Genomic DNA, 23,508 nt, shown 5'->3' with positions numbered 1-23,508 from the left:
GTAGATTTTAACTTGTAACAGCCTAAAAATGACGTCTGCGTAACATCACTGATGTGGTAGACAGTCAAGCCAATCATTTTTACTTATTGATATGGGAATACCCCTACTCTACTCTGATACCATATAAACTTAAGACCTCTGTTATCATATTATATGAAATTACTACTTGTCTCAAAAGTTTAAATCAATAAGAATAAATAGATTTTATTATTTATTTTATGTCTTAACAATTTCATGATCTAAGCAAGTCCAAACTCAAACAAAATCAAAAGCCCATCACTAAGTCCAAATTAGCTAATACAAATCAAGAACATCTACTCCATTTTGATTCTGAAAGCTAGCGTGAATTATATTGGCGACAATCTGGTGATTAACTTTATACAAGATATATAAAAGAGTGGTCTAACAAGCATGTTTAGTTTAGCTACCATGCATGCAATTACGATTCCAGAGACTTAGGTCTCACTACAAGAAAAACGGATTTTTGTGGTCATTTAATTATGGCGAAAAGACCATTTGTGACCAAAACAGAGTCATTTTGGCTGTAAATAGTCATTTCGCTGGAATTAACTAGCCACAAATAAATAATTTTCTTATAGTGTCTCACATGTGACACAGTTTGTGTGAGGACAAAATTATTAAAGGGAGTTCAAAGATCTATAGAAGAATAATACTAGATACAGTCTTATGATATGCAAATTGTGTGCACTACTCAATTTAAAAAAATGAGATCTATTATTAAAAAATAATTTTTTCATAATTAAAAAATGATAACACTATATATAATATTGGAGTGTGCAATTCTTACGTACTCTTTTTGAAAAAGAATAAGATCACTATTAAAAAAATAATTTTTCCATATTAATCTTAGATTTACCCAATTTTTTCAAATTGAGAATGAGGAGACTGCACACCGAGCGAGAGTGGCCATCGAATGTGTATATTTTTTTTCAAACATTTTTTAAATCCCGCTAAACATTTTAAAAAGAATACAACAAACTTATTAAAAAACACTTTCTTAACTATTAAATAATAAAATAACAAATCGGTAGACACTGTTGATGACTAGTACCGTTGGTGGAAACAATATTTTTCTACAAAAAATGATTTTTTTATTATTTTTAAAAAATAATACAAAAATCATTTTTTCACGTGGACCAGTTTCCTCTTGATCCTACAAAAGTTTGAAATAACCTCCTGTTCAAAACATCTATAATCTCACTAATTAATCAAGAAAAGATCAGATTTTTTTTTTTCCTTCGCGCGGTCCCTTTTAACGTTCCTTGTCATTTTTTTCTTCTACTTTTTAACTTAACGCTCGACTTTTCTCCATTTTTTCATCTACTTTTTCTCTCTTTTTCAAGTCAACAAACTTTAAAGCCAAGGAAAATACTGAACCAATTTCTCGGTCAATTGAAGAGGTCGGAAACTAGCTAGCTATTATATAAATTAAGGTGTTTGGAAATAAAACGAAAAAGTATTAATGCCTCTGAACCAACATCGACGAACATTAAGATGCGTTTAGATATTGAAATGAGTTGAGTTAAATTGAGTTGAGTTGAATTGAGTTGAGATGATAAAATATTATTAAAATATTATTTTTTAATATTATTATTATTTTAGAATTTAAAAAAGTTGAATTGTTTATTATATTTTGTATTGAAATTTGAAAAAGTTGTAATGATGAGTTGAGATGAGTTGAGAGGAGTTGAAGATCCAAACTAAGCCAACAGTCGTGAAATTTCACATCAATTCCAAGAAAGGGTGTGAAAAAGTACTACATAAATATCTCCACGAGCATTTTATCTTATGCCTCGTTTGATTATGCAGTTAAAATAAGATGAAATAATAAATTTATTAATAATAGTGAGATAATTTATAAATATTAGTAAAATAGTTTGAATTAATATGATTTATGGAATTTTAGAAAATGAGAAAAAAAATCGAATAAAAATATTATAAAATTAAAATATTGTTATAATATATTTTTTATTTTAAGATTTGAAAAAGTTGAATTGTTTTTTATATTTTATTTGAAAATTTGGAAAAATTGTAATGATTAGATGAAAAATTTAAAAATTTAAAAATTTGAAATTGAAAAGTATTTGTGTTTGAATTGTATTTAGATATTGTTGAAATGAGATAGATTGAGACCACATGTGGAATCAAACGTGTCTTTTTTTAGTAGAACCTTCACATTAAAGTCCACCGCCATTGGCCTAATTTTTCCTTGAAGATTCTAACATAAACTTATGCATATGCATATATACCATCAATCCATATATTCAAAAGTCGAAATTTCAACTTTTCGGCTAATTGGCCCATGAAAACGATAATTAGTAATTAAGCTCCCACCAAGAAATTATCGAATTAACACCTAATTAATTTACAAGTTGCTGACTTTACATTATATATATTAATATATAGTCTAATGGCGTGAGGAGAGCCAACCCTAGCTGATGATCTAGCTATATATGAATTTGCAAATTCATATATAGCTAGCTAGCTAGACTTTTGATTTGATCAACAATCAAAGGCAAATTAACCTAATAATTATGTTTTGGATCCGCGATTAATTAAGAAAAATGATAAAAACATATTTAACTCTATTTTAAAAATTATTTTAAAATCTTATTGTAAATAGAAGACAGTTTTGTAAAACGGTCCAAATGGATTAGTTGCATGTAAGAGTATCGTTATTTTCTAAAAATCTCATTAATTTAAAGGGATTGTTGTAAAAAAGATGATTGAAAATAAATTAATACAAGAAATCAATCACATGACACAAAAATTTACGTGATTTGGTAACGTGCTTATGTCCACGGAGCTGTAGAGGATTTTATTCTTTCGAGGAATGAAAAAAATACACATTATGATGAAAGTAAACTGCTGAGAACAGTCATACCGTTCATAATTAAACATATATATAGGATTACACGACGTCCGGAAGCCCTAATTTCTCAATCATCGTGTTATTCGTTCGAACGAGTTTCGAGCAAACTCTACACCTGAGCTTCGTTCAAGCGACCTGTAGCGTGAATGTCGAGCGAACTTTTTGTTTGGCATTTCTCGGTTTAGGCCTATTGACCCAAGCCTGCGCTCCATGGCTCAAATCTCATTAAAACTCCACCAAAAAACCGTGATGAATCCTTGTATGGTTGGGTCATCAAATTGATCCACCACAAGAATAAATTAGGCTCTAAAAACCCAAAAAGACTTGTAACAAATTAGTTGTAAAAGAATTGTGTCATAATTATCAGTACTACACGTTAACTACGAGTGGATGAAGAGTAGGCGTGTTCTTGTATTCAATTATTTAGGTGGAAACTAGTTTCTTCTATTGATGAATTGTAAGTTTCAACATTTTCATCACTCGATGATCATAATCATCTCATTCATGCATGAACGTAACGAACGATTCCACGTCTTGGCTATATATATAATGGAAGAATGCATTAAGAGCTTAATCAATTAATTATTTAATTAATGAATACACGAAATCGTTGATCGTCATCTACAGCTAGCTAAAAGTCTCAGCCTTACAAATGTCAGTCGAAGGTGACTGATCACATGATCATGAACTACGAACGTACTGGTCCACAACGCTATATATTAAAAAAATATGGCCAAGATTGTCTTTGCAATTTGTCGCGGTCTCACAGGAAATTTTGAAATTTAAGGTCGAGAAATGCATCATGTGTTTGAACCGCGTAAATACACAAAAGGGAATTAACTATATATATATATATATATATATATATATATATATATGTATTTAGAGTTTTAGACATGAACAATCAAAAGTTGTTGAAAAACAAATATCAATATTCAAAGATTAATATCATGACAGCTTGTACGTCCAAATAAATATATATTCCAAATTAACTAGCTACTGCAGAAAAATCAGGTTAATTGTTTAGGATGAATTTACAGAATATTATTATTAATTAGTGTGAAAAGAAATATTATTGAAGATCTCTATTAATTAAATTACAGCTTGTGGGCGTGAGGAAACAGTCTCAATATTGCCGTCCTGGATCGATCGATGGATATATACACTTTGCGCATGCTTCTTGATGTTATTTTCTTTAACCCTAGATGTCGGCCAACCTAACCACGTACATAACAATTTTCTACACGCAGAAGTAAGCCACGTGGGTAATAGTCGTCCTAGCTAGCTCATGCATATATATTTGGTCAATGCTAATTAATCTCAGTGATCAACTCATGTCTTTTTCTTTTATGCTAATTTTCTTTTATTTCTGTACTTATGGTTTGAAAATTCCAGCAGCTAGCTAAGCTATTTCTAATTATAAATGGGAGGAGTGGGGTATTAATTAGTATTAACATTTGGATTTGCTTAATTATATATATATATATATAAGATTATATTAATTAACTTGTATATATATAGTATTATCATAAATCAGAGTGCACTACTTGTGATCCCACACCCGCCCACAATAAATAATAACAAAAACACGACCGACATTAACAAATTAGGAGAAACAGAAACATATAATTAATTATCTAGATCGAGATATATAAATGATGACATGCATCATGCATATTGAGACAATATGATATATATATATATATATATGTACTATGTTAGCTAGCAATTAGTAATCGAGATAATAATAAGTTCAAGTTTTTTAATGGAAAATGTACATTAATTTATATTTAGGTTAGTGTTTTGCTTCACATTAATAGTTGAATTAATGGCAGAAAAGACAAAACATGGGTGGTTCTAAATTAATTTCTAACTAATTAGTTAATATATATATATATATATATATATATTTATATAGATAGCTGGAATGGGAGATCACTGAAGAGGATAGTCATGACATTTGAGTGTGAATTTGAAGAAATTAATCGAACTTCATACTCTTATAAGGAATATCATCTACTGAAAATGGAAATGTAATGGGAAAACTATATTTACAGATAGATCATCAGTGTAGTTCGATCAGAACATATATACCCTCCACACGGCTGATTATATGGTAAATTTTTTTACGTACAATTAATCATGACATGGTAGGATTTGATTTATAAAATAATTTAAGTTCACATGCATACGTTTCATCGGCAATATGTGTCATCCACTCGTATGAATTAAGCATATTTATTTGGTTCAAATAAGTCAAATGGTTTTTGAATAAAAATACATCTTTTAATTTCTTTGACCAGAAAATTACAAAATTGTGAACTTGAGTTTGAATATTTGCTTAAAACATTGTGTGACGTTTGAATCTACCTTGGGACTAGCTAGCTAGGGTTTTATTGTTTCTTGGTTAATTATAGTCATATATAATTAATTAGTCTCATATGATGTTAAAGCAGCTAGCTATATAATTAATATATATATATATATATATATTATTTTCAAATAATTTCATTTTTGAATCGTAGACACTTTTCTCTGTTTAATACTATAATTTTTAATTTCTTTTATCAAATCATGTATAGATTTACATAATAAAAAAATAGTTAAAGGATAAATTAGTAATTAGTAATTATCGATATTAATTTCCGTTGCTTTAGAATTATGTAGCGTTCATTATTTATAGTTCCACGACATGGTTATTGGTTAATTACCATTTTTTTGAGAGATTTGAAAAAGAAAAAGAAACATAACATGTAATTATTTGTAACACCACTAGCTAGGTAATAACCTAGTTATTGTTAAGTGTGATGGCCGTAATGTTATAATAGTAACGTCGTTACTTATAACACTATCAATGTGACAAACAAGTTATGGTTTAATTTTTGAACTAGTAATGCTAGATACAGTCATATATGAATTGTGTAAGCGTTACATACTTCTTTTAAAAAAGAGTGGGACCCATCATAAAAAAATTATTTTTTTATGCAAGTCCCATATTAATTCACTTTTTTTTTTCAAAAAGAGTTTTGCGCATTTATGATTGCAAATATCATTTCTTTTTTTGAGTTCTAAGTTTTTTATGAGTACTAATGCATATCTATCACATCAATGATCTTACGTGGATGTTACGCTGGTGGTGTTACAAGTAGTATTAGTACTTAGATTATAATAGATCAGTCACCATTAGATGTATAAATAGATCTAAGTAAATGATTATACAAATATGGTCTTCTACACTAACTATTAAATAATTATCACATTAGCTTCTCAAAGAGGTTGATAAACATTAATGTAAAAAAATTAAGAGGTACGTAACAGATTACATGAGTACCCCCAAATTAGCCCAAGGCAGGTGGTTGACCACCCTCAAAGTAGGGAATCTTTATTAGTCTTGGAGACTCATTGTGTACGTCCATTGGTCTTTGGTCATATGTCTATACATAGAAACCCCATCGATCGGGGTACTTCTTCCATGGAAATATACAATTGTAGAGTGGTTGGGCGGCCGGCCATACCTAAAAAGTAGTGACCGGCCACCCAAGGCAGTGATTAAGGTGGTGGACCAACCATATTCTAAGTACTACAATATATCACTACAAGAAAAACGAGTATGTATGACAGATTATTTACGACGAGAATGACTATTTATGACGAAAATAGATTCATTTTAACAAGAAATAGTCATTTTTATAAAAATAGCTGGTCACAAATAAACAGTTTTCTTTTAATGAATATCTAATGGTCACCATTATGTATACTTTTTTCATTTTCATACTTTTTATAGAAATTTTTTTATCATTTAATTAAGACATTATAAGTTGCATCCCAAGACATCATTAATGTATAATTTTGTGAGAAATTGACAGTGACATCATGTCTTTATTATTTATACCGGATCCGGCCATATATTTAAAAAAAAAAATTGTTTATTTTTATTGAAAATTGAAGCAATTTCCCTCAAGCACGTCGGGTAGGTGGAAGTATTCATGATGCACGTAGGTGCCCTTCGATTTGTTTCAAACCCAACTACCATATATATTGTATGAATGAAGCTGCTAGCTAGCTAGCTAGCGTTGGGGAGAAAGTGCATAGAAAATTAAAGGGTAATTAGAGATAGCTTTTTGACTATATATATAATTATTATATCCGGGAATTAGGACATAAACTCTTCTGGGGCACGTACGTAGAAGAAACTCAAAAAAAGTCGCTGAATTTATATCCGTACGTAGTGTATACACCACACGTTATATAGATAGCCGCTGTTTGAAGCAAATTAATTATGAACAAAACACAACTTTTCCTACCATTTTGAATGGACGGACGGTCTATATATGCAGTGAGAGACCACTTGTTTCGTACTTCTAATTTACTTCGGGCGCCGTTTGTTTGAAAAGAAACCATTCATGATGTTGAAGTTTTAGTCATGTTTTCCTTTTGCAAGGAATACTACATTTTTCTTGCCATCATCATGTATTAATAGAGGTTTTATGCTAATTTGCATTTAAATTAGTTCTTTGTACTTTCAAACTATTAAAATTTTCTTTAATTTTAACTATTAATATGGATGAAAAATATACAAGTGACGACGTGGCACAATCATAATGCATGGGTGGATCTAAAAATATAGAGGGTCATGTCATTTTTAAGGTTTGTTTTTTTTTTTTTTTTTAATTTGAAATTGTGATGTGTTAGTTTTGATAATTTGGAATCAAAATGCATGAATCCGTGAATTTGATAAGAATCTAATCTGAAATTAATAAAGGTATGTGATTTAATCCACGAGTCGACACAATTAGACATGATAAATAAATATGTCAATTGCAGACCATGATTCGTTAAACATATCAAATGCAAGACCCCTAATCCGTATAATAATCTTTTTGTTGAATATGTGCAAAGAATTAATTTGCATTATGTTAATAAACTATAGTTATGATTAATATGAATTATGAAATTAATTTTTTCATAATATAATTGTGAATGTGTATATATATTTCATAAATTATATATTTATACTTATAAGATATATTTTTCATAAGTAATTAATGGTTAAAAAATATGAAAATTTGTTAATTAAGTTATCTAAATATTTGGATCGGCACAATCCATTTATATAAAATGAGTTGAATTGAACAGATAGTAATTAGTATTCAAGTTAATTCAATGTGATTTAATTATTAAATAGGTTACATGAATTAATGTGTTGGCATTAGTTAAATGACTTCTGTTAGGTTTGAGAACTTTGACCCATATAATTAAACAACTTGTTGTTTGAATTGACCAACACACTTGAACCCTATCCACGAACAAATCGCCGCCCCTAAATGTGGATCTAATACTTGTTTGAGTTGATTTGTGTGTTTTGTTTAGATCCAACGTGTTAGATGCAACAATTCCATAGTAATTACGATTGAGATCCCCTCAAGTTCACAAACGCTAGCGCCTCAACTCCTAGTGGCGGGATCAATTAAGGAGGTGGCTAGCTAGGTCTGGTGGATAGGGGTTTTGTCTTGCAGCGGCCGGGGGCGGGGGATCTAGGCCGGCCAAGGTTTGTGTGAAGTTGTTATATATATATATATATATATATATATATATATATATATATGTTTGTGTGCGCGCACGCGCAGTAGTGACCATGGGGGTTGGGGCCAATCTCCTACAACTTGCTCATAGCCTTCACCACAAGCTAGAGTTTTGGGATGTGGATTCAACTCGACAAGCAATATTATCATCAAATCTTAGCTCTGATATATATAATATAATGTTTGTACTGATGATCATGATTTACGTACATGATTAATTTATCTGATGATCTACACAGAATATTCATGCATGAATCTCCCCTTGCTACTTCATACTTTCAAATGATCTAATTTACGTAAGATTGGCTACACATGAGAAAATAAGCCTTTTGGTTATAAATCTGCCATGGCGTTGAAAGTGCATCCTGTCTTCGATCCCTATTAATGAACAGGCCGGCCAATTGGTCGGTCAAAGTTTTGATGTTGAAGTTTCCTTGAGATTAAAACTACTACGCCGCCTATAAGTAAATAAATAAATAAATAAAACTACTGGGCCGGGTTGGTTATATAGTCAAGGAATATTAATAAGATCAATGCGCGCATGGACGCCAGCTTTTTATTTTTATTTTTATTAATAGGTTGGGGTATACCATTAATTAGCTTTAATTTCTTGCCAAAGATTGTCAAAAGAAGTACAGAGAATATTAAAGCAAAAAGTATGTCACAAGATGTTGAAATTTGGGTACGTACTACTTCAACTACTGCAATATAGGAAACAAGAAAATTAAGGGTATGTTCGTACGTAGTAGATTAATTCTTCCAAGATCTAAGATTTGAATCTTTTTTTAGTGGAAATAATTTCATTTAGAGGTTATTGGAATGAGATATTTTTTTCTTGAATTATTCGAGATGCACTTGCGGAAAACTTATTAGGAATGACTTATGCATGTCCAAGATTAGTCGCTGTTCTTGAATATCAATATAACAATCAAAAACTTCATATGCTACTTTTTAATATTAAGGGTATGTGGTTTTTTAGGTTCGAACCTTATTTAAATTAATATCAATATAAGTCAGGATCTCCTTAGTCCTTTCCTAAAGAATTATTGTAAACTTGAATTCAAATGCTGAGTTTTAATATTAAGGGTTTTTTTTTTATGGTTTCATTATATGGACTGAAATATGTAATTTCTTGCTCTAAGGTCTAAAATTGGAATAACAACTTAGAAGATTCAAATCCGTTTTATTAATACGTGATATTTTGATCAAAGTCAATGAGAATTTTTTATTTAAGGGGAAGTCTATAATAAAACTTTAAAATAAGGTTCAAGTAATTGTATCAATCAGTGCAGAGTAATTAAGTTTATGACATTTGGAAAACAATTCTGGAGGAGAAATTTATTGAACCAACCAAATTAAATTTGAATATATTGGACACAAATTCAAAAGCTAAATACACAATAAATAAATAAATAAAAATATAGTTGGGTTACCTATGACCTATACTCCAGGTACTAGTTACACCAGTCAGAACCATATTTTTTAAGAAGAAAAAAATAAAAATAAAAATAATCTAATCTAAGCAAGGGACTCGGTCCCACATTTGGAGGTGTAAAGAGTCAAGAGGGTGGGCACAGATCTGAAACGTGGTGTCTAATGTCATGCTACGTGGGCGCAGGCCCCACCGCTCTAAGACTGGTCTTCACTCTCTCTCTCTCTATCGCACACAATCAAAAGAGAAAGAGCCGGGCCGTCAAATCCGTTGACTTGGCTTGCCCCCCTTTCCAGTTTCCCCCCCCCCCCCTCTCTCTCTCTCTCTCTCTCTGTGTTTAATTATTTTATATATTTATTTATTCCTCACGTGGAAGATGCCGCACAATCCGGTCAAGTTCATGACTCTTTTCATCACGAAACCGGAAAACTGCCCCCGACCCATTAACAGTTCTTTCCGGGTTCGGTTGGGCTCCGATCCGAATCCCATGTTTTTCTTTTTTCCAGATTGGAAATTATTGACATTTTAGATGCTAACCTTATCAAACATCATTTATAGCACTTTTTAGTATTTTTTTGGTAAATTTACGATGTTATTTCTCAAATAAAAATTTATATCAATAAGTGTTATTGGAAATAATATTATTTTTTTTAACAAAATATAATGAATATCATCTTCTTTTTTTTTTTTTTTTAAAAAAAAGTACTGTTATTTTAAAGTTTTTATAGTACTCACGGCTTATAATTTGAAAGATAAATTTTAAATTTTAAACCTTACAAATTAATTATTATACAAAATAGAATAATTCTTTACAAAATATTTTACTTAATTGTATTAATTTAAAATACTTTGCTGGATTTTCAAATTTACTCAAATATTCTAACTTTCCAAAAACTTGTATTTATTGAATATAATTTTATGTGGCACCAAATTAAAATAATTTTGTCTTAATTACTATTAGTTCTGAAAGATCAAATTAGGATTCTAATGAGAGTTTACTTGGACTTTTTGACCGGAATATAATTTCTGAAAGGAAGTGAAACAAAACTCAAAGCTCGGAGCTGAGTTCATGGGTAGTACCATATAATATAGAGCATTGTTCTTCATAAGCTCTATATATCATATACCATATTTTTTTTATTTTTTATTTTTATTATTCTTAAAAAAATTGAATTATTTTACTTATTATTCATATACCACACATTTAATAAGATAAAAAAATTAAAAAATTAAAAAAAATATAATGTGTAGTATATGAGATTTATTTATAGAATTTTCCTATAACATATGGGGTGACCAAATGGGCATGCAAAACCCATTGGAAGTACCCAGAAATTCATCAGCTTTTTTCAAGCGGGCCCCGCAGCCACTTGGCAACCTGACGCACCGTCTGACGTATAATTTATTATGATCAAGTCCTGATCAGATTCTCAACGCACAGCACAAGAAGGAGAAAAAAGAAAGGGGAAAATCCAAATCCAAATCCATTTTGGTCTACGTCGCAAACCCTTTTTATAGCCGACCCCATTGCACCGGTTAAAGACTTCACAGAACTTCACCTCCTCTGCATTTCTTTCTCTCTATCCTGCTCTATTTCTATCTCTCCTCTCTCTCTGTCTGCAACTTTTTTCCTGCTTTTATGGACAAAGGATGGGGTCTCGCCCTTGACTCTGATTCCCTCGGCAGCTTTCTCCTCGACAAGAACAACAGAGCCCAAGAAAGGATGTTTCCGGCCGGTATTCATTTTCCGGTGTCTCTTGACCGTAGGGACGAACATGCCTCTCCAGCGCCGTCCGATGAGAACCGGGTCGTCGTCGGCGAGGTTGACTTCTTTGCTAATAAGAGTGGGTTAGCTGGTCATGATCATAATGATCGTGAAGTTGATGATTCCAAAACTGTTGTCAAGAAAGAGAATTCTCACGGTGAAGCTGCTCCTTGCAGGCCTGATTTGGATGTTAACGTAAGCTAGCTATAAATCTCTCCGATTGAATTATGTTGGTTTTCGCTTCTTTCTTTGAACATAATCAACTTAATAATGCTAGCTAGATATTTGTTATTGATGCTGAATAGTACTGTTTCTTGTTTTGATTTTGTTTTTTGTTTTTCCAAATATAGACTAAGTTGCACCTTCTTACTGCCAACACTGGAAGTGATCAATCAACAGTGGATGATGGGGTTTCATCGGACGCTGAAGATAGGCGAGCCAAGGCTGAGGTAAGAAAATAATTATCATCATTTACGATTAATCATTCGAGGTGATCGAGAAGACGTACCCGTCCCATATTTATTTATTTATTTATTTATTTTGTTTTGGTGCTTTCTTACTTTGAATGATTTCCCATTAAAAAGATTTCATGACATATTTCAGCTGGCTCAGCTGCAAACGGAGCTGCAAAGTATGAATTCAGAAAACCAAAAATTGAGAGACATGCTTAGTCGAGTGAGCAACAATTACAGTGTCCTACAGATGCATCTTGTCGGGTTGATGAAACAGCAACAGAATCATGGAACCGATAGCACAAACGATCATGAGGTAATTATTAATAATCTTTACATATTAACCTAAACAGCGCTTTCTATCATAAAATTGTAAGAGATTCAAATGATTGAGGTTTTATTGCATTTTGGTATATGGTCAGGTTGTTGATGGTAAATCTGAAGAGAAAAAACCCGAAGATGGAGGAGCAGTGGTGCCAAGACAGTTTATGGATCTAGGCCCTGGTACCATAGCCGAGACAAACGAGGTATCTCAATCTTCGTCGGAAGATAGAACAATTTCGGCATCGCCTAGGAACATGAACAGTACTGGTAAAGATGAGATTGTTTCATTTGATAAGGGCCGCGATGGCAAAAGTCTTGGTAGGGATCAAGAGAGCCCGGAGTCCGAGACACAAGGTTGGGTTCCAAATAAGGTTTCCAAATTGAATACCTCCACGCCTGTTGACCAACCCACTGCTGAAGCCACCATGCGGAAAGCCCGTGTCTCAGTTCGTGCCCGGTCAGAAGCTCCGATGGTACGCTAATTTATTACCGAACTTGTTGAAATTAAGTTTGCCGAAAGTGTCTTCCTTTTGTGTGAATATTAACGTAATTGGAACAAACACAGATCAGCGATGGCTGCCAATGGAGAAAATATGGACAAAAGATGGCAAAAGGAAACCCATGTCCCCGGGCATATTACCGGTGCACTATGGCTGTTGGCTGTCCTGTCCGCAAACAGGTATGTCTTATTCTTTTTTTTTTTTTTTTTCGGTACTTGAGATCCATTGCTGGAATTTAGATTCTAGTCCAGAGGTTAATTAATACGAATTATTGGAACGAATCTGATCCAGGTTCAACGTTGTGCTGAAGACCGATCGATCTTGATAACTACTTACGAAGGAAACCATAATCATCCTCTTCCACCAGCTGCAATGGCCATGGCATCAACCACAACAGCAGCTGCTACGATGTTGCTGTCGGGATCCATGTCAAGCGCAGATGGCCTAATGAACCCTAATTTGCTAGCCAGAGCTATTCTCCCTGGCTCATCAAGTATGGCAACAATCTCAGCTTCCGCACCGTTCCCGACCGTGACGCTGGACCTGACGCACTCCCCTAGTCCGTTGCAGTTTCAAAGAAACCCTTCCCAATTCCCGGTCCACTTCCAAGGCCAGCACCAGACCTTTGGGTCAGTGCCAACCCCACCACTGACTCAGGTTCTAGGTCAAGCACTCTATAACCAATCGAAATTCGCTGGTCTTCAGCTGTCCCAGGAAATGGGAGCCTCCCATATAGCCCACCAAATAGCCGCAGCGGCCCAACCCCCGTTGCACCAAGCTCAGCCTCCTTCATTGGCCGACACGGTGAGCGCTGCCACAGCCGCTATTACTGCCGATCCAAACTTCACCGCAGCTCTTGCAGCGGCCATCTCATCCATCATTAATGGCGGAGCTCATCCAAGCACAGCCACCGCCAGCAACAACAACAACAACGACAGTGCTAACATGACAACAAGCAACAGCAACAGCCACAAAATGAGCAGTTTTCATGGGAATTAAAATTATTCTCTGATAATTTCCTTCGTTCTAATTAATTGTTTTTTTTTTCTTGTCAAGTTTTTCTTTTTTTTGGGGATGAGAAAGTGATTACATGTTCATATTTTTTGTCCTTGTTGGGGATGATCAGGAGGGCTAGAACACAAGTTCTTTATTTCTAATTGTTTCATTCCTAATAATTTGATTCAACTTTCTCGGTACATAGTATACACAGGTAAAAAAAAAAAAAAAAAAAAGCTCGTTCTTACATAATTAATTTTGACTTTTTACAATCTCTTTCTATTTATATCGTACTTTATCCGGCCTGAACCTACATTGGAATTAAACGATAAAGACAAATTAAAGACATCATTAAGAAAGAAATGATAATATCACGGTTTCGTGCGTGGTTTATTCGAAAAATATATTGTCTAGTCAAGAAATTCGGCCGTCACTGTTTGACACGTAAACGAGGTGCAAAAAATCGACCGACCTCATGAATCGTACGACGTACGATAGAATTGAAGGACCAACGAGAGGACTTCCAGGCAACTACGCTAGCTATGTGATCATGAAAATGCATGTTTGGTGTCTGAGGTCAACTTCTTACAACTAAAGAATTAATTCTATAAATATATAATCCTAAGAAAAGTTTTGGGGTTTGTGAATGTGAGCTGTTGTTTTTCAATTGAACAACTGGGATACGTTTTTTGACTTTCCGTGCACCCTTTGAATATTTACATGATCACGTTAGCTAGCTAGCTATTAGGCCATCGATCCACATGATTTCAATCATTCACGTACCTATGTGATTAGAATATTAAAACCGAGCGTGCAGGAGCTATGGCCATCTCATGATCATGATTTGTCCAACATGCCGTACGTACCTCATCCAGTCGTACCGTACAATTAAGGATGTTTTACTCTTTCAACTACTAGTACTACTACTGATCCAATATCGATATAACATGAGGCCAGTGGGGAAACAATTAATGGAAATTAAAGGTAAAGCTATATATATAGGGAAATTATAATTATCGATATGGATACTTGATCCTTTTGATCTCATGTCATCTCACGTACGTGCATGTGGAAAGGTGAAGGAATTATTGCGGGAATTCTCTTCCGCGTAGAAATTTCTGGTCCATATAATCGTGTGTGTGTGTGTGTCTGTGTCATCATGAATCAAAGCAATTTCGGGGGCCATTTCATGTGAGATTGCAGTGAGACCGTACCCCGGCGATTTAAATTCCATGTTGAATTTATACGATTTTGAAGAGACAGATCATCGATCCATCGTGTGTGCATGTATATCGTCGAAATTTCGGGGTCATGCGATCATCACATCACGAGCATGTGATATTTATTGCAGTGAGATAATATATTGCTGGCGGTGCCTAATTCCCACGTTGATCAAATTGTTGTTTCTGGAAGATGCAGATCATATCATATGACCATGCATGGCATATATGCAACACCGCCGATCGACCCAATTGGTGTAGCATGTGACAAATAATACTGTAGGCCAGAAATTAGGTATTGAAAGTAAAATAACGACAACAATAATAATAACAAAAATTGCATTAGATGTTAGCCTTTGTAAAATAGATAAGCGGATGGATGATCAGGATACCTAGAATTAATTCATGTTGGAGTTTTTAAGACTACTAGTACTTAAGCCTTGAGGCCCGCGGCTCATGCATGCATGGTTAGCTAGGGTACTATAAATTTGAAGAGAGATAGACAGCTAGAGATCGAGTATATATAACAAAGTTATGAGTTTTCTCTTTGGGGGCACATATATATATATATAGCTAGTTAATTAACATGAATTGATGTACGTGTAATTAAATCATCAAATTCACATACCAAGGACATGATGCTTTGAGTTCTTTGTAAGCAAACACGAACCATTGTAAAAAAGAAAAAAAATAGTAGTCATATTCACATACTTAAATCTGAGTCTAAGGCTTGTTTAGATATTTAGAATATTTCAAAATATCTATGAATAGTAGTGAAATAATTTAAGGTAAGATATTTTATTGGGTTTTGGGAAAGAAGAAGGAAAAAGTTGAGTAAAAATATTATAAAATTAAAAAATTGTTTCAATATTATTTTTATTTTGAAATTTGAAAAAATTGCATTTTTTATGTGTTTTATATGGGAGTTTGCGAAAGTTGTAATAGTTAGATAATGATTAGATAAAAATATTGAAAATTTGAAATTAAAAATATTTTGTATTTGAATAATATTTGGAAATGAAATATTTGAGAATATCTGAAAATACTTTAAAATACTTGTGTTCCCAACTTCCCAAACACACCTTTTCGGTTTTTATCCTTTTTTCCCCTTTTAAACTAGGCACCCCAGTTAGTTGCATTGTTAGAAGAGAAATGATATTTGCAGTTCTAGGGTATGCAAGTCTTACGTATCATATTTGAAAAAAGTGGTTAAATCTAGGACCCACATGAAAAAAATATGTTTTAGTGGTGGATCTCCTTTTTTTTCAAAAGGAGTGCGCGGAGCTTGCACGTCCTAAAACTGTATCTAAAATTTCTTTTAAAAAGAAATGATTTTTTTTTTCAAGTGAGTCCCAGATTTACCCACTCTTTTCAGAGAGAGTGCGTAGAGCTTGCACATCTTAGGACTATATCTAACATTATTCTTAAAAAATAATTTTTCATTTGGGTACAAGATTTACTCACTTTTTTTAAAAAAAAATGAGTGTATGAGACTTCATACACACTTTAAGACTGTAAATATTATTTTTCTTATTGTTATTAAAATGCTTTATATCACATATCAACCTTAATTTACTTTTTGTTTAAAACCCAATTGTTCTGAATTCATTTATAAGCCACCAGCCAAGCCATGTCTTATTTTCTTTTTTTCATCACTTGGGCCGATGTATATTGGTCCTTAGATATATTAATAGAGTGTCGATCCTATAATATTAATTTGTTGTTATTATTTATTTAGATCTCACTGGTGGCATTAAATTCATAACACATATTGTATAATTTATGGAATGGATAAAATATATCCTACCCAAAGTAAATCTACTAGGTCCAGTCCAAAGAAGAATTCTCACCACTAGAAGACAAATGAAGAGATGTGAATGTGGGATAAAGAGGGGACAAGAGAAATGAAGGTTTTAGAAGAAAGGGGCGAGAAGATAAAATGAGAAAGTGGAGAGAAGAGAGAATGTCAGACACACAAGAGAAATGCGGCCAATCCTCACCACTCCCTAGGGACATGCAAAAAGAGAGGACAGATAAAAGGAAATGGGCCGACGATTTCAAGGGGACTTCGATTTGTTCTTCAACCTCTAGAAAAGGACTCCAGCAAGAAGAGATTCTCTGGCAAATATATTTGAGATTTCCATTGTACAGTGAGGAATGAGAGGCTATAAGAGACTGTAAAACAAGCTTATCATTATTGTCGATATTCCCTCCCAAAAAATCTCGTGGACGTAGGCTTAATGTCAAACCACGTAAATATGTATGTCTCCCTCTTTTTTACATTCTCAGAACTTCTTTTCCATTCACTATCATGGACGTACGCAAAGCCACACCAGAACACGCCAGGGGTTCCAGACAACACCGATCAAGGCCTAGATCATCATAGGGGGCAGAGAATGGCTCTTTCTCCCCTTCTTGACTGTTATGTTATTTTTGGCATTAATAGTTGATATTGTTTGTAAGATCTGATTTTCTTTCTACACTAGAAGTCTGAGAATGACGATTTTTCGGCGTGCTAAAATCACTGAACCAGTAGATGAATTTCAAAGAAGTGTTCTCAACCTTTTGGCTTTTATTTTTATGAAAAACACTATTGCAATTAATAGGCGAGTAAATTTTCCCGAGCCTAGTTGGTTAAGCGCATTGCAATTAAATGATTTTTATGCACCTAGTGTGTAAGGCCGAGAGTCCAAACTCCTCGGCCACTTGAGCTGTAAGCACTCTACATACTTTAAAATGCACAGTAAATATAGTAAATAAATATGTATACAAACACAGCGGGTAGGTATTGTGTACTTAAGTGCACGGTGCACAACGGGTGCAAATCACTGTGCACCCGAGAGCCTAACGGTAGTTTGCCGCAAGGTCCAATGACCTGCTGACGGCCACCACATGGATCGCCACAGGTTTCTGCACGACGTCTGGTGGCCCCCACCTGCTGGGCCATACCCAATGTTTGGGTCATGCACAGTAGCGTGCATGCAGAAGTGCCATGGTAGGGGAGCTGCGCCGGCGGTCACCATACAACTCGCCGACACTGTCTATCTCGTCGGAGACAGCCCACGACCTCCTACCCACGACCGGGACCTCACCACATGGCCACATGCATGAGATTGCGTGTGGCCGATATGTCCTCGACCCAGTCACACCATGGCATAACAAAGGTGCTGACGGCCACCATGTGGACTGCTGGCATGTTCTATCCCCTCCTGAACGCCACCAGCACTCCCCGACAGTGGCCTTCGGCCATGTATCCCGTGCACGCAGCAAGCTCACGACAGACCACTGTGAGCCTCTTGATCTCGTTGGCGGTCACCACTTGGATCACCGACATCCTCTGCTATCTAAGAAGTGGTCCTCGACCACCACGATTGACCTTGATGGCCCCTCAGCCATGCACCCAGTGCACAAAACGTGCACCGGACTCCTTGGCCAGCTCACGGCAACTGCCATGAGTCGCAAACGCTTGCCAGTGGCCACCATGAGGGCCACCAGCAACTTCTAAAGATACAATGGTGATCCCTGACCACCACGGCTTACCTAGCTAGTCGTGCATGAAATGTGCACTGGACTCTTCAGCCAGCTCCACGGCCGAGGTCTCTGCTCAGCCTGTAACTTCCACGACCATGGTCTCCTTTGCTAGCCACTCATCGCCTAGCCACTCCACAACCATGGACGCGCCAACCAATACTATCATGACCATTGATATGCTTCAATACACTATCATGACCATTGGCTTCCCGCCCAAGTCCAATAATCCTCGCCATGCATCCACACCCCCACCAGAACACATCGGTAAACATAGCTCGCCCTGTGGACTACCGCTCCTTAGGCAGAGTCCCCAGCCAGCTAAGCTCCCCTCGGCCATGCACTCATCTCGACCTCTGCATGAGCATAATGGACCTAATGCAATATGTTGCACCAATGCCGTGCACGACCACCATCGGACCTAGTTGCTTGACTTGATGCGAGCCACCTCCAAGGCATGTTGCATGGCCAATGCAACGTGCTTGCCTTGCAATGTGCTCCACCGACCTCATTTGCTCTGCTGCCACTTGCACGACCCCGATCACCTTGCGTGTCACATGCACGCACCCCAGCCACCTTGCATGTCACATGCATACCTTGGATAGCCACCGTCTCAGCCAGGTGCAATCGAGTAACCGACACTAGATATGAGACACCATGCTCGGCCAACCCAACATAGTATCCCCACTGATCGAACTCATGCATGATGATGCCCGCCATCTCTTCAAACATAGTGCTCTACAGTGCCACAGTGTGTCTCTCTCAGTTAACAAAAAGAAGAAGAAAAAGGAATAAAAGAAAGATAGGAAGATAAATGGAGGTTAAGGAAGAAGAGAAGAAGCAATCAAAGACAATTTTAGCGGAGCAAAACTTGCACGCAACGACTAAAATGCATCGATTTTTCTATTTTTTAAATTTATGTGAATTCGAGTTTTACTAAAAAAATTGATTCTTGTAGTGCAAAACACTGGCCGCCCAGCCCCACTCGGGCACCGCTCGGACATCCAAGTTTGTCTCCAGCAAAATTGATTTCTCGAAATTAACATGCACGCAAGCACCCCGGATTTTTGTCACAGCCGAAACATGGCGGCTCATAGGCAACACCAACGAGCTTTGAACTTTCTTTATGATCCAACGGGACAATTCTAGTACATAAATCTCGTGCTTGGGGCTAGAAATTATTTATGCTAACCGGTTTGGCTTCTGTAGCTTGGTTACCTGCCACAACTGTCCACATCGACTCCCACACCCCCAATGACGAGAAGACTAGGGGAGCCAAGCACCGTTATGCCTTATCCATTCCTTCAGTTTACGAGGTTGACGAGAAGATTAGGGGAGCCAAGTACCTCGTCTCCACGGGTTTGCCTCGTCCCTTCCCTTAGTCTACGAGGGCGACAAGAAGACCACTGGAGCCAAGCATCGTGTCTCCAAGGGCTTATATCATCGCTTCGCCCAGTTTAAGAGGGCGACGAAAAGACCAGGGGAGCCAGGCAAGCCCGTATGTCTCATCCCTTCCCTCAGCCTAAAGATGACGAGAAGACCAGGAGAGCCAAGTACCGTGTCTCCATAGGCTTGCCTTATCCCTTCCCCCAGTTTACGAGGACAATGAGAAGACCAAAAGAGCCAAACTTGTGTCTCCACTGGCTTGCCTCTTCCCTTCCCTTCGTCTACGGGGTTGATGAGAAAATCAGGGGAGCTAAGAACCGTGTCTCCACGGGCTTGTCTCATCTATTCCCTCAGTCTACGAGGTCGACGAGAGAACCAAGGGAGCCGAGCACCATGTATCCATGGGCTTGCCAGTCTCCGAGGGCGGACAAGAAGAACCACGTGATGACATCTCCACCAGTGAACGTCGTGTGTACGCACTCGTGCGATAACTGCTGCTAGCGGGACTCCTTCGGGAACGAGCCTTCAGAGTTAACGAGCCTCCGAACTCCACAATTGCTTTGCGCAGGATACATTCGGGAACGAATCGACGAGCTTGGCAACCGCTTAAGGTGGATCTAGAGGGTAGACAGGCTTCCTAACCACTTTGTGTGGGTTACCACATACAAACTCCAACACTGTCAATAAAATGGAAACGTTAATAGCGGCTCGAATTGGAAGGAAAAAACCTCACCAACACCATTGAAAACAAAAACGTCGGATGAATATACGCTTTTCAGCAACGTCAGGCGAACCCAGTCTTACGAAGTGCTCGATCTCCATCACGCCAAAGAGGCGGGTTCAGTCTTTCTGTTGCCTTGTTGGCCACCATTTTCATAACAATTTAACAGGTGGAAAAGGTCAGGGACCGCCAAGCATCCCAGGCGCTCAAGTAGGCGGGCAAGTCACTTGATTGCCCGACCACCCTTGTGCGCATCTTATGCGGTCGAGTATACCTCCCGCCACACCGAGTTCTGCGCATGCTATTTTTGCAGTCGAGTTCATCTCTCAAAATGTCCGAGATCTACGCTCGCATCTTGCGCAGTTGAGTACACTTCCCGCCTAAGTCCACACCCTGAAATTTTTATCGCTTAACGCAAGTGAAACGGATAACCAAGTACCCACTCCCAGGATTTATTTATTTACGAACCTCGATGGATCATTTCAACTGCATATTTTATATTGAAAGATTCTCAAGGTCATTTTTGGATCAAATAATCCTCGTGGACAATTAAAAAAGATAAAATATACTGGCTCAAAGTAAGCCTACTAGGCCTAATCTAAAGGGAGAGGTCCCACCAAAAAAAAAAAGGAAGAGAGATTAAAACATATGTGTGTGTGTATATATATATATATGTATACTGATATACATGTGTACGTGTGTATATAACGAGAACTTTAAAAAACACAAAAAATGTATTAGAAAATATATAAAAATCATAAACCAAAACACCTAAAGGCTATAATTAAGGTTATGCTGGAGGGGTATAAATGAGTCAAGTTCAAGCAAATGGTGGTGGTCAAACCTTGGTTTAATTTGTATTCGAACACAAATTTCGTTTGATCTTTTTATGGAGTTGAATTTTATGTTCATGAACAATCTATTTAATATTCGAGAGCGTTCGAACATGTTCACGGGACGTATGCTTCGTTTAGAGGAAAAAAAAAAAAAATTAGAACTTTATTTATAAATCAAGACAAATAAACTTTGACCTTTTATTAATATCTTTATAAATTTTATATATAAGTATATCGATGATTATATTTAGAATAATGCTAGATACATCATCGGCTTTGTAAGTGTCGTCTAGTACTCTTTTTTAAAAAAAGTGGTGGAGCCTACTATTAAAAAATTAACATTTTCATATGAGTGTCATATTTACTTTTTTTTTTTTTTTTTTTTAAATAAGTGCTCGGTATTTACGCACTCTATAATTGCATATATAATTTCTCTTATATTTATAAGGATTCACGTAACATATTTAATAGTAGAATACGATTTCCTCTAATATTTTTTTAAATATTCTCAATATTCTCATTATAAACTATAGAAATAATACTATAAAGAATAACAAAAATAAAGTTATACGAGTAGTGGAACACGAGTTGTATAGATCATTGTTTTGTGGTACTTTTTAACAACTTATTTAATAAGGGATCAATATATAGAGCGAAACTAGATATATATAGTTTAATTAATCTGATTTCAAACGACTTGTCAAGTTGTATTATTTATTTACGAGCATAGTTCTGCAGTCAGACTAGCTACTACTATTTGCACCTTTCAAGGTTGAATATCGTACGTAAGCTTTCTTGCACTGGAGGAGATCGAACCCTTCAGCTGGAGCCTGCGCGCAGGACCTACCAATTAAGCTATTGGGAGTTTGCTTCTGCGCAACAACTTCGTCTCATTTTGCCTAACCGGCCATATGATTGTTCATCATCAAAACCAACCCTACCATGAATGATTTATCAATATGGGTTTCTTGTCTTTGAGGTTTAGCTATGGTGGGACTGCCCTGATGATCATGTGGTGGTAGTAGCAGCAGCAGCTAGTGGGTTATCCAATATTAATTCTTTTTGAAACATGTAGATCATCATTCATTCAGTACATGAGCATGAGCAGAAGCGGCATTCATTCATTAACAATATTAATTAATATGTAATTAGTAGCACACACCCAAAGTACAAACTTTTTTTTTATATACAAAGGTGTACGTTTTCTATCCAAATTTTCGATTTGAAATACTGGATTATATGTCATCAAGTCATCAGGTTCTTGACCGCTTAAATTACTTTCTTGGCCATCATATTTCACTATTTCGAATAATTTTATTTGTAAATTGATATAGGGAATAAATTTCTTATTTTCTTATCTATTTATAAATAGAATTTTTTTTTTACAAAATTTTCAAATACTCACAAATAATATATATCCCGTAATCTTTTAATTACTTTGTTTTTTATTTTTTGATTTGATTGGATTTTTGTTGGGTATCAAATCCTCGGTATCTTTTAATTTTTATTAATTTAATTTGTCTAAAAAAAAGAAAAATTGTCCAATGCATGTTTGGACTAGACTCTGCTCGTCATGCTGGCAAAGAGGGTGGGGAAGTGTCGCGTGCAAAGCTTACGAAACTGCATGCTTCGTTGCCACGTGAGCCTTCCATTCCAGCGCCAACACTCTATCCCGCGTCGTTTTTCCCGCCCAAGTCCCAACGCTAGCTCATCCTCAGCTCACGCTTCTCCATCAACTTCATTTTATCCACGATCGACAGCCTTAACACGCAAGTGCAGATTTGGTAACTATAAACATGTAAGCACAGGATTATGCTTTTCTCGATCTATTGCTCAAACGCCCAAATCCACGGTTAGGATTCCATCTCTATTA

At 35.7% G+C, this 23,508-nt stretch overlaps 1 protein-coding gene across 1 annotated transcript; it reads left to right on the top strand.

The window, feature by feature from the left end:
• The first annotated feature begins 11,381 nt into the window (after nt 1–11,381).
• LOC121268240 (probable WRKY transcription factor 31) lies at nt 11,382–14,209 on the top strand. Its single transcript, XM_041172413.1, has 6 exons — nt 11,382–11,867; nt 12,023–12,121; nt 12,276–12,440; nt 12,547–12,921; nt 13,014–13,127; nt 13,240–14,209. The coding sequence occupies exons 1-6, from the start codon at nt 11,547–11,549 to the stop codon at nt 13,945–13,947; spliced, it is 1,782 nt and encodes a 593-aa protein (XP_041028347.1). The 5' UTR covers nt 11,382–11,546; the 3' UTR covers nt 13,948–14,209.
• The last annotated feature ends 9,299 nt before the right edge of the window (nt 14,210–23,508 follow it).

Source organism: Juglans microcarpa x Juglans regia, chromosome 5S (genome assembly GCF_004785595.1).
Source record: "Juglans microcarpa x Juglans regia isolate MS1-56 chromosome 5S, Jm3101_v1.0, whole genome shotgun sequence".
NCBI lineage: Eukaryota > Viridiplantae > Streptophyta > Magnoliopsida > Fagales > Juglandaceae > Juglans > Juglans microcarpa x Juglans regia.
This window is presented reverse-complemented; position numbering and strand designations above follow the sequence as displayed.